The following is a 12991-nucleotide window of genomic DNA, read 5'->3' on the forward strand; positions in this document are numbered from 1 at the left end:
TCATGCGAGGCTTTCATTCTCATTCCTGAGAAATACTTGAGATACATCCTGCCTTGAAAGTGGATTGGCATGTGCTTTATTAGTTCTTCTCTAAGTTTTTAAACTCACACTAGCTATCAGGCATTAAAGACTGCGTGTCATGTTCTTAGATAATAACTATCCAAGTGTACTTTTGCTGCAGGGTCCTATTAAAGTCCATGGGGAAATGTTTCTTACCCACGTGAGAGTGAGTGAGGTGCAGCATGTAGTCACTTTCCGGTGCACCCCTTTGCCCTTCTCTGTCTCCCTCACGCTTCCCCAGAGCTGCCTTGCAGACGACTCTCCATTTGTCGTAAGTATGGCTTGACATAAGAAACAGTGCCCTACATATTTTCAAGGTCCCTGTAAGTCATCTCAGAAAAGATAAGTTTGCTATCACAGACAATTTCTTGATAAGTATTTTCTCTGCTGTCATTATATCCTGGAGGGAGGAACTGGCTTAGAAATGTGCATATATTACTAGGTGAAAATGTAAAGAGCCCAAATGCCCAGCAACATGGGACTCGTTAAACATCTATTCAACTGAATACTATGCAGCCAGTTAAAATTAGGTTTTAGAATAATACTTAATGACATGAAAAGAAATGTTCATAACGGTGGTGATAGCTGAAATGTATTGGGTGTTGATTGTATGCCACGCACCTTTCTAAGAGCTTGTATTAACGCGGTTAATCCTAACAACAGTCCTATGGGGAGAAGGTATTGTTATTCTCATTTTAAAGGTGAGGAAATTGAGGCTCCGAGCATTTGAGTAGCTTGCCCCAGCTGAGCTAGCTGGTAAGAGGCAGAACTAGAATTCAGGCCCAGGCACTTTGGCCCTACCCTTGCTCAGGCATCATTATGTGAAAAAATACCGAAGAAAAATCTCTCTAAACTTTTTTATGGAACTAGACAAAATGTTGTAAATTCATCTAGAAAAGAAAATATGTCAAAGATACCCAATGAGATTTTGACAAAGCAGAATTGGTGGAGAAGGACAACATGTCCTACCAGATATCAAAATATACCATAAGATATAGCAATTTTAAAAATACCATATCGTAGCAGAAATAGAGAATAAATCGGAAAAGCATGCTACTTTTTATGTTCATAGGGAAGAGGCTGAACAGGTGCACCTAAATATTAACAATGATTATCTCTGGTTAGAGGGATTTACAGGTAATTTTTCTTTTTTTTTCTTTTTGTGTTTTAGATTATCTACAGTGAACATTTTTGAATCATATAATGTTAGCAAATGTATTTTTAATGCTTTTAAAACTTCAGGTTTTAACAATATTGCTGTTTGATTTTATGCATAGTGTTTGTACCATGCATTTTCTGAATTGCTTGCTCTGCAAAGGGAATTCTCTAAAATGTTTTATACGTGTGTGTATATATATATATATATATATATATATATATATATATATATATATAATATTCACCTGGGTTTTAAATTAGCCAAGCACACAGAATTACCAATCCAGTCCTCCATTTTGATGAACATGGAGAAGAGACAGTGGGATAATAATCCTCTTCTGGTCTAGGGTTGAAGAGAAGGATTTCAGAATCTTCAATTCATTTCCAAAACCTGAATTGTTTATTGGTGGTGTAAAGAAAAGCTATTGAATTTTAATTTATAGCTTCTGTCTGATCACATTGCTGAAATTTATTGTAAATTGTAATCATTTTTCAATTGATTCTCTTGGATTTTCTAGGTATATAATGATTTCATTTACAGATAATGATAACTTTTCCCCCAATATTTATGGTCTGTATGTTATATAACATCCCCCCCAAATGGAATAGTTGTTAAAAAGGGTGAGTAATTTTATGGTAACCTGGAAAGATGGGTCCTAATATCACGAAGTGAAAAAATAGAGTTAGCAGAGTTCTATCCTATATGTAGTATAATCCAGTCTTTATTTTAAAAAATAAAAACAAGCACTGCAATAAAGTGCTTAATTTAGGGAGATTACTCCTCCCTCCAAAATTCCTGTGGAAATTTAGGTGCTTGTCTTAGCCTGCTTGGGCTGCCATAACAAAATACCATAGACTGAGTGACTTAAACAACAGAAATTTATTTTCTCACCATTCTGGAGGCGGGGACGTCCAAGATCAAGGTGCCAGCTGCCTTGGTTCCTGTGAGAGCCCTCTTCCTGGCTCACGGAGGCCTCCTCCTCACTGTGTCCCCATGCGGCAGGGGGACTCATCTCCCGCTTCCTCTTCTTACAGGGCCGCAGTCCCATCAGATTAGGGCCCCACCTTATGACCTCACTGAACCCTGACTTATCTCCTAAAGGCTGTCTGCAGACACAGTCGGCTTGGGGGTTAGGGCCTCAACATGAATTTTGAGGGGACCCAGTTGAGTCCATAATAGTGTCTAAACTTTCTTCCCCCAATATCCTCAGAAATCCTGTGTTTAATTTATTTTATTTCAGACAGGATTCGTTTTATCCTTTCTTAGGACATTCTTAAAGCACTTGTTACTTTGCAGTGTGTCACAGAAATTTTACCTAAATTTAACCTTACGCATCATTTCCTCTTAGACACAAAATCGAATGAAGCTCATGGCCGACAATTATGAGGATGACCACTTCAGATCCTCCCATTCCAGTCAAACCAACCATAAACCCTCCCCAGACCAGGTAAGACTGCTTTTGATTGTCTTGTGAAAACCAGTATGCTTTTATTTTGATGTATTTTGTACTAGCACATTACAGGTTCTGGGGTACAAGTTAGAAAAATAAAAATAATCAGTTTCTGAAAACTTTTTTTTTTTTTTTAACACAGTCAGTTTCTGTCGAGGAAGGTGGTACATGATTCTGAATATTTTAAGAGGAGATACTCGGCAGATTTGAGGACACTAAAGAATCCTTGAGATGAGAAAAAAATTTAATCTTCTCAGAGATACTCACTAATTTGTAACTGTCCTGCTTTTCTTATTTAAGAAACAGTGCCTCAGTAGAAAAACAAAACTTTGCTTGTAAGCTCAGTGAGGCACGCACAGTGCAGTGTAAAGGTAACTATTGAATATTATTTAACTGCAAATTTTAAAATCTCTGCTCATCACCTAGTAGACATGAAGATTGAAACTTAGCTTCTTCGCTCCCATCTCCTTGGTGGATCCGTCCATCTATGTCATTCTTAAATTGTTGCCTTCAACTTCTCATCAGTGCAGAAGAGGCAGTGATGAGTCAGCCTGAAGGGGAACCATATTCAATGCCAGTTTTTTTGGAAGAAGGAAACTCTCCCAAGATCTTGAATATGATGGATGGGGGAGAGTAGTGAACAGATTACCTCATATCCCATTGCCAAAAGTCAGATTTCAACATCTCCATCACACTCAATCTTAAAATATACAGCTGAGGGAGAAAAATAATAGTTAAGTAATTACATCCATATGACTAAAGAGTCAAGGAAAACTCCCCCACTGAGCATCTCCTCCAAATGATAGCATAGCTTTGTCTTAGGGGAAGAAGAAGAAATATTGCAGGTGAAAGCAGCAATAATATCGAAAATGCAATTTTGTTCTAAGATTCAGAAGGTATAGTCATGGTTTGATGAAATTTTCTCAGCCGGTTGAGGCAGGCCTTATGTTTTAGAGGGAAAACAGTACAGTCTTTGACACAGGCAGCATGGAGAGCTGTGCCTCAATGTCAGCAGTCTGTTCCTGCCAAGACATCACTTGGCTTCTTCTGCCTGCTTCTGGGTACCTGGAATTAAGTTTACGCCAGTGTATATACGACGAGTATTAGATCCTTTCCTTGAAACGGGTTTCGCTAATACCTACAAGGAATTGGGTACCTCGCAGTAGTGGGAGGCGCACAGGAATGGGGAGAGGTTGAGGAAAAGGCAAAAAATAAGGAAAAGCCTCCCACTTGATAGTGTTGCCCAGATCCAGCAGTGGATAGAGAGAGCGTCTCGGAGAGGTCGGCAGGCTGGAGGTACAGTGACAAACTAATTACGAGTCAGAGCCTGATGTAAAAAGGGTCAGGAGAGGAGAGACTGTTTGCTGCTGCTACAGTGTGCTTGTGTCTCTGTTTTGAATACTAACCAGCTCTTTTCGTTCCCACGCTGCTCTGGGGTCTCTGCCGTCCCATAGGACGAGGAGGAGGGCATATGGGCATAGCCGTCCACATGCTCCTAGGGCAGCCATTTGTTCAGCACGGTGAGAAACGGCTCTCCTTAACTACAGACATGCGTTCTGTTTGTTTGCCGTCACTTTTTTTTCACACGATCATCTCACGCCTTGTTGCTCTGTAATTCACTAGATCCTTGGTGTGCTCTCTGCCTTCTCATTTCACCTCATTCCTGTGTGTATTGCTATGCTTGTGACATAGTGGGGTTTGGGGTTTGTGGCTTTTTTTGTTGTTGTTGTGTGTTAATAGTCACTTTTATAATTTCTTTTATACATTTTGGGGAGAACTTCCAGGGCATGTAACTGTTGATAAATTTCTCCTGTTGTTATTTTATTTATAAACTACTCTGTCTAGCATGATTTTACAGTGTCCTGGTAAGGTTTATAGTGACTTACATCAAACTGGAAATAGAAAATTGATCAGATACTCTGCCAGTAGGTTTGGGGTATACTTTTTATGATAAGTTAAAGTATATAGTCTTAAAAAAAAAACAAACAAAAACCTGTACTATGGACTAAAACCTTTAGTTTCTGTCTATAGAAGAATGCTCTGCATTCTCAGGGTCAGTAATTCTTCCAGAGTGCCTACCCTGGACAACCCCTAGAGCTTGGATATTACCCCCAAACTGTCCTTATAAATAAAGAGAAATAAAGAAGCAAAAGAAGACTTTTAAAAGTCGGTCTACAGAGTTCTTTTTCCCTCTTTTATGGATTGCTGCTGTGTTAAACGGTTGCCAGGACACTGTCTAGATTCTCCTTTCCAGGCCAATTGGCTAGAAAATATAGTCCAGCTGTGTCAGTAACTCTCTTTGATCCGATGCCCTGGAGGTTTGACTGAGGAAATCCTTTTCTTAGAAAAAATAATAATTATGATGAGTAAGTTCACACGTATTGGTGGCCTTGCACCCCTGGATTCACTGCCCGTGCTTGTTGGCGATCTCACTCTTCTGGAGCTGTTTCTTCCTGAAGAGTCTGTGTCTTGGTGTTACCCTCCTTAAAATGATGAGGGTCGTGTAGACCTCTCACTGCAAACACAGCCGAGGAGAACAATGAGGTAAGCTGTGGAAAGAGGCGTGCACTGTGAAGACGGGAAACTTTCCATGTGGCTTTATCCTGAGGCTGTGAAAGAAGCTGAAATGCGTGATGCCAACCACAAAGCTCTTTGGGTCTCTGTTCCTGCCCTGCAAAGAGGTTCATCTGTACCATTTTTCTAGATTCCACATACGTGCATTAATATACAGTATTTGTTTTCCTCTTTCTGACTTACTTCACTCTGTATGACAGACTCTAGGTCCATCTGCACAGAAGTAGAGGATGGGCGTGTGGACACAGGGGATGGGGAAAGGGGTGTGGGATGAATTGGGAGATTAGGATTGACATAAATACACTACCGTGTGTAAAACAGATAGCTAGTGGGAACCTGCTGTATAGCACAGGGAGCTCAGCTTGGTGCTCAGTGGTGACCTAGATGGGTGGGATGGGGTGCGTGGGAGGGAGGTCCAAGGGGGAGGGGATATATGTATACCTATAGCTGATTCACTTCGTTGTGCAGCAGAAACTAACGCAACGTTGTAAAGCAATTATACTCCAATTAAAAAAAAAAAAAAAAAAAAGCTCTTTGAACCCTGCACGCCAGACAAAGCTGAAGCTGAGAAAGTCTGTGTGCTAATTCTCTTTATCTACACTACACCCTACCGGGGGGTGGGTGGAGTTGGTCATTGTGGAGCCTGTTGGGGCCATGCAGGAGTTGAATGTAGTTCAGCAGGCTCCTCCCCCAATGTGAAGCTGCCTTGTCTGTTCTGGCAGAACACAGGAGCTTCTGTGCAGACCTTAGCAGGAAGCCCAGTCCTGTTGGTGTCATAGGAAACACGGCCCATAGGTAACCTCAGGAGACTGAGAAATGAGCCACACTCACATGACCTTGTTCCTGGGTCTCCGTTCTCCTTTCTCTTCTCCCACAATAGAATCTAACTCCTAACAAGTGTTCAAATGCTACCAATTTTTTTTTAATTATTGCACTTTTGATCTTACTGCACTAAAATATTAACAGTCGTTGGTTTAACAAAGTGCAGTTGCAATTAGCTGGCCACAGCTGGAATTTCTATGGTAGAGTATTTCAAGTTTTCTAAAATGTGCTGTGAATATAATTATAAAGGTTTTACCTAAAGAAATGCATGAGTGATCCTTAAAACACTGCCCAAGTCTTGACTTGCTATCCACTTTACTTGCTAATTCTCCAGAGAACAGATTTTCTTAACAAAATTTCAAGCTTTTGAAGTTGATGATTTGCCTTATCAAACTTAAGAACATAAATAATGTTTTGTGTATAAAAATTTTTTTAAACACTATGTGTACCAGCAAAGTATGAGCCTTATTAGATGTAATCATTTCTCAGACTTATGCTTTATGGCCCAGAAAATGATCATCTTGGTGAACTTACCATGTGCTCTTGAAAAGAATGATATTCTTTAGTTATTGCATATAGTGTTCTATAAATATTGATAGGTCCAGGTGGCTGACAGCGTTGTTCAGATCTTCTATGACTTTACTAAAAATTGGCAGGGGGGTGGGGGGCAGTCTATTAAGTGCTGAGAGAGGAGTATTAAAATCTCCAGGTATAATTGGAATTATTCTATTTGTCCTTTGAATTCTCAATTTTTGCTTCATGTATTTTGAAGCTCTGTTATTATTTGCACATCCATTTTTAATTGTTGTATACTCTTGATAAACTGACCTCCCTGTCATTATGAAATATCCCTCTTTATTTTCCAGGAATATTCTTTGTCTTCAAATCTACTTTGTTAGTCTTAAGTCAACAAGGAGCAGTGTAAACTAACAAGAAAAGTCACTCTGTCTTGTCTGGCCATAACAGGCATTCGATTAATACTTATTGAATATTGACTTTCTAGTGTTTTCTGGAGAGCAGATTGCCAGATAACATCATTTCCTTTATATATAAAAGTATATGTTTCTTTTTTATGCTGTTATTTTAGACATCTCACAGAGCAGCAGTCCCCAACCTTTTTGGCACCAGGGACCGGTTTTGTGGAAGACAGTTTTTCCCTGGACCAGGGAGTGGGGGTAGGGGGATGGTTTTGGGATAATTCAAGCACAGTACATTTATTGTGCATTTTATTATTATTTCTATTATTTATTTCTACTTTGTTGTTATTTCTGTTATTATTACATTGTGATATATAAGGAAATAATTATACAACTCACCATAATGCAGAATCAGTGGGAGCTTGTCTTCACTTGCCACTCACTGATAGGGTTTTGAAATGAGTCTGCAAGCAGTAGATTTATTATGGTCTCTGTGCAGTCAAACCTCTCTGCTAATGATGATCTGCATTTGCAGCCGCTCCCCAGCGCTAGCATCACCACTTCAGCTCCACCTCAGGTCATCAGGCATTAGATTCTCGTAAGGAGCGCGCAACCTAGATCCCTCGCATGCGCAGTTCACAGTAGGGTTCGCTCTCCTGTGAGAATCTAATGCCGCCGCTGATCTGACAAGAGGTGGAGCTCAGGCGGTAATGCAAGCAATGGGGAGCGGCTGTAAATACAGATGGAGCTTCGCTCGCTTGCCCACCACTCCCCTCCTGCTATGTGGCGCGGTTCCTAACAGGCCATGACCAGTAGCGATCCGTGGCCCGGGGGTTGGGGATCCCTGTCATAGAGGATGAGATGCTATGGATAAAAAGGTATTTACTTTAGGAAGTTAGTAACCTCCCGGGTTAACTATGCATTGGCCCTAGGCTAGTGATATTTAACACTGAAGGAAGAAAAAGAAAAAGAACCTTATAATAATATAGTGAGGAGGTACTCCAAGTTAAATCATAAGAGAAAATAATAATCTGGTTGCACACACAGTGTAGAATGGTTTCAGTAGAGAAGTAATAGAAGAATGGGAGCTTTATAAGCACCTGACTTTAATGATCTCTGCCTACATTTTGACTATTCTCCTGACGTTTATTTAAACCAAAGCTCATTTGCTACATGGCAACCCCCTCCCCCCCCCATTTTCTTGAGCTATAAGTGACAAATAGCACTGTATTAATCCAAGGTGCACAACATAATGATTTGGTACATGTATATATTGCCAAATGATCACCACAGTAAGTTTAGTTAACATCTGTCACCTCACATAATTACAGTTTTTTTTCTTGTGATGAGAACTTTAAGGTCTACTCTTTTAATAACTTTCAGATATACAATAGACACCATGCCTTACATCCCCAGGGCATATTTATCATATAACTGGAAGTTTACACCTTTTGACCCCCTCAACCGTTTTACCCACCCCCAAACCCCACCACAGGCAACTGCCAAATCTGTTCCCTGTATCTATGAGTTTGGTTTTTCTAGGTTCCACATGTAAGTGAGATTGTAGAGTATTTGTCTTTTTCTTTGTCTGACTTATTTCACTAAGCATAATACCCTCAAGGTCCATCCATGTTGTCACAAATGGCAGGATTTTCTTCTTTCTTACTGGCTGAATAATATTACTGTGTGTGTGTGTGTACAGTTGGCCCTTCAACAACACAGGTTTGAACTGCACAGACCCACTTATACATAGATTTTTTTTTTTTTTTTGCAATAGTAAATAGTATAGTACTAAACAATCGGCAGTTGGTTGAATCTGCAGTTATGGAATGATGGATACAGAGGCACCACAGAACAAAAGGCCAACTGTAAGTTATACACAGATTTTTGACTCTTCAGAGGGTCAGTGCCCCTAACCCCTGCATTGTTCAAGGGTAACTGTATATACACCACATTTTTTTTTATCCATCAGTGGACAGTTAGGTTGTCTGTGTGTCTTCGCTATTATAAATAACACTGCAAGGAACACAGGCATGCAGATATCTTTTCAAGATAGTGATTTTATTTCCTTTGGATATATACTCAGAAGTGGAATTACAGGATCATATGGTAGTTCTATTTTGAATTTTTTGAGGAATCTCCATGCTGTTTTCCATGCATCAATTTACATTCCCACCAACAGTGCACAAGGGTTCCCTTTTCTCCACATCCTCACCAACACTTATCACTTGTCTTTTTGGTAGTAACCAACAAGTGTGAGGTGATATTTCATTGTGGTTTTGATTTGCATTTCCCTGATGATTAGTTATGTTGAGTGCCTTTTCATGTACCTGTTGGCCATCTGTATGTCTTTTTAGAAAAATGTCTATTTAAATCTTCTGCCCACTTTTAGTTGAATTTTTTGCTATTGAGTTGTATGACTTTTTATAAATTTTGGATATTAGCCCCTTATCAGATATATGATTTGCAAATATTTTCTCCCATTCACTAGGTTGTCTTCTTTTTGTTGATGGTTTCCTTTGCTGTGAAGAAGCTTTTTAGTTTGATGTAGTCCCACTAGTTTATTTTTGCTTTTGTTGCTTGTGCTTTCGGTGTCAGATTCAAAAATTCATCCCCAAGATCTATGTCAAGGAGCTTACCACCTATGTTTTCTTATAGAATTTTTATGGTTTCAGGTCTCACATTCAAGGCTTTCATCCTTTTTGAGTTAATTTTTGTGTATGGTGTAAGATTTTGGTCCAGTTTGACTCTTTTGCATGTAACTGTCCAGTTTTCCAGTACCATTTATTGAAGAGACTGTCCTTTCCCCCTTGTATATTCTTGGCTCCTTTGTCATAAATTAATTGACCAACATATCCATGGGTTTATTTCTGGGCTCTCTATTCTGTTCCATTGATTTATATGTCTCTTTTTATGCCAGTACCATACTGTTTTAATTACTATAGCTTTGAAATATATTTGAAATCAGGGAGCATAATGCCTCCAGCTTCGTTCTTCTTTCTCAAGATTTATTTGGCTATTTGGGGGTCTTTTATGGTTTCATACAAATTTTAGGATTCTTTGTTCTGTTTCTGTGAAAAATGCCATTGGAAGTTTGATAGGGATTGCATTGAATCTGTATATTGCTTTGGGTAGTATGAACATTTTGACAGTATTAATTCCTTAAATCTATGAGCACAGACTATCTTTCCATTTATTTGTGTCTTCTTCAGTTTCTTTTATCAATGTCTTACAGTTTTCAAGGAACAGGTCTTTTACCTCCTTGGTTACATTTATTCTTAGGTATTTTATTCTTTCTGATACAATTGTAAATGAGATTGTTTTCTTAATTTCTCTTTTTGATAGTGTGTTATTAGTGTATAGAAATGCAACTGACTTTGTATATTAATTTTGTATCCTGCAATATTACTGAATTCTTTTATAAGTTCTAAAAGTTTTTTGACAGAGTCTTTATGGTTTTCGGCATATAATATCATGTCATCTGCAAACAGTGATAGTTTTACTTCTTCCATTTCTATTTGGCTGCCTTTTATTTCTTTTTCCTGTCTTAACTGCTCTGGCTAGGACTCCCAATACCATGTTGAATAAGAGTGGTGAGAGTGGACATCTTTGTCTTGTTCCTGATCTTAGAAGAACAGCTCTCAGCTTTTCACCATTGAGTATTATGTTAGCTGTGGACTTGTCATTATATTGCCTTTTTTATGTTGAGGAATGTTCCCTCTGTTTCTGCTTTGTTGAGATTTTTTTTTTTAATAAGTGGATGTTAAATTTTGTCAGATGCTTTTTCTGCATCTATTGAGATGATTATGTGATTTTTGTCCTTCATTTTGTTAATGTGGTATGTCACATTGATTGATTTGCAGATGTTGAACCATCCTTGCATCCCTGGAATAAACCCTACTTGATCATGGTATATGATCCTTTTAATGTATTGTTGAATTTGATTTGCTAATATTTTGTCAAGAATTTTTCCATCTATGTACATCAGAGATATTGGCATGTAATTTTCTTTTCTTGTGGCATCTTTTTCTGGTTTGGTATCAGGTAATGCTGGCATTGTAAAATGAATTTGGAGGAGTTCTCTCCTCTTATATTTTTTTGGAAGAGTTTTTAAAAGATTGGTGTTAATTCTTTAAATGTTTGGTAGAATTCACTAATGAAACCAGCTGGTCCTCAGCTTTTCTTTCTTGGGAGGTTTTTAATTACTGATTCAGTTCCCTTACTTGTTATTGGTCTGTTCAAATTTTCTAATTCTTCATGATTCAGCCTTGGTAGGTTGTATGTTTCTAGGAATTAATCCAGTTCTTCTAGGCTGTCCAAATTGTTGGCACATAGCTGTTCGTAGTAGCCTCATGATTCTTTGTATTTGTCTGGTATCAGTTGTAACGTCTCCTCTTTCGTTTCTGATTTTATTTATCCTGTCTCTTTTATTTTCTCCTTTCATGTCCTACCTGTGAAACTGACAAAGCATGTTTTCTCCTGTGTCCCCTATACGGCAGTTATATTACTTTATGGCCGTTTAGTTTGGTGGTAAATGGCATGCTTTGGCTCCAGATCTGATTTGAGTCCAGCTCAGTAGCTGTGTAATTTCCCACAAGTCACTCAACCTGTTCTCTAAGCATCAGGTTCCTCATTTGTTAAATGGTAGTAATAAAGCCTATAGTGAAGATTCTTGGGAGGATTACATGTAATAATGTATTCAGTGCACTTAGCCCTCTGCCTGGCACACAGGAAGTGCTCAGTAAAGGACTGTGTGACATTGGTAGTGATTGTGGTAAAATCCTCGAATATTTACAAGATCCTATGATGCTCCTCTTCACTTTATAGATTTCTCCTCTCTCCTCATATAGTAACATTCCTCCCCTTGCACAAGTAACCCACAATCCTAGTAATTAATTTTTCCTGCAGCAAAAGAAATGTCTTCTTTACTGAACCGTCAATGATGTCACCAGTACTGCCTGAGCAACAGTGTAGACACCTCTCCCAGGTATCTGTGCGGGAGGTCAGCCACAGATGTTGTCAGACCTAATCACCTTTAAGAAGCACCCTTGGTGGCAGGTGACACTTTCTTCTGAAGTTTTCCGACCTGAGCATGGGTTCTTACCTTAACAATTACCAGCATTTGACTAATAAGGAAGTGCCGTCTTCCTCCTGTTTGTGGTACCATTCGTGACTCAGACATTCTTCCTGGACAATAAAAATATCCTTGTACTTCATGCAAAATAAAATTCTTCACATCCTAATTGTTTTTCACAGTCCTCTGAAAATGGGGAGACCCTACGGAGCTCAATAAATAGTTTTTGAAATAAAAAACTGGTGAGCTTTAACCCTAAAGAAAAGTTGCATGTATTTTATTTAAAGTTTTGTTCATTTGTAGTAGATATTTTAATCTTTTAATATACTCTGTACCCTAACAGGTTATCCTGTAATCTGACATGGTTATGACATGCCGGCTTCCCAGTCCACCTTCTAAAATACATTGTCAGGTTTATCAGCCACCCCTCAGTTAACATGTGGTAGGACCCGTTTTAATACCAGTTTTGGAAGATAAGCCTAACACTTGCCTATTATATCACATTTTTATTTTATAGAGTTATGTTTTGGAGGATATGATTTGACTCACATTTTTTTTTTTTTTTTTTTTTTTGCGGTACGCGGGCCTCTCACTGTTGTGGCCTCTCCCGTTGCGGAGCACAGGCTCCGGACGCGCAGGCTCAGCGGCCATGGCTCACGGGCCCAGCTGCTTCGCGGCATGTGGGGTCTTCCCGGACCGGGGCACGAACCCGTGTCCCCTGCATCGGCAGGCGGACTCTCAACCACTGCGCCACCAGGGAAGCCCTTGACTCACATTTTATCTGAACTATTTAACAACAGTCTTGTTACAGTAGGGTTCTGCAGTATTTCTTTCATTAACTTGTCCTCAGCTTCTCCCTAATTTGTTATTTTCTATACATTCTCTCTGTCTTCAGGGTTACTATCTGTTTTGGGTTAAAGGAATATTTTCTTGGA

The 12991-nt window shown here is 39.1% G+C and overlaps 1 protein-coding gene across 2 annotated transcripts in view; it reads left to right on the forward strand.

Annotated features, from left to right (window-relative positions):
- The window catches only part of ERC1 (ELKS/RAB6-interacting/CAST family member 1), a gene marked incomplete at both ends in the record, with an annotated part of 344584 nt that overhangs the window by 286633 nt on the left and 44960 nt on the right, over positions 1–12991 (forward strand). For both annotated transcript variants that reach the window (XM_079715876.1, XM_079715877.1), the window contains one exon: positions 2568–2666. In XM_079715876.1, coding sequence (XP_079572002.1) covers positions 2568–2666 — 99 coding nt within the window. The remainder of the gene's footprint in view (positions 1–2567; positions 2667–12991) is intronic.

This window comes from Hyperoodon ampullatus, assembly GCF_949752795.1.
Source record: "Hyperoodon ampullatus genome assembly, chromosome: 11".
NCBI classification, from domain to species: domain Eukaryota; kingdom Metazoa; phylum Chordata; class Mammalia; order Artiodactyla; family Ziphiidae; genus Hyperoodon; species Hyperoodon ampullatus.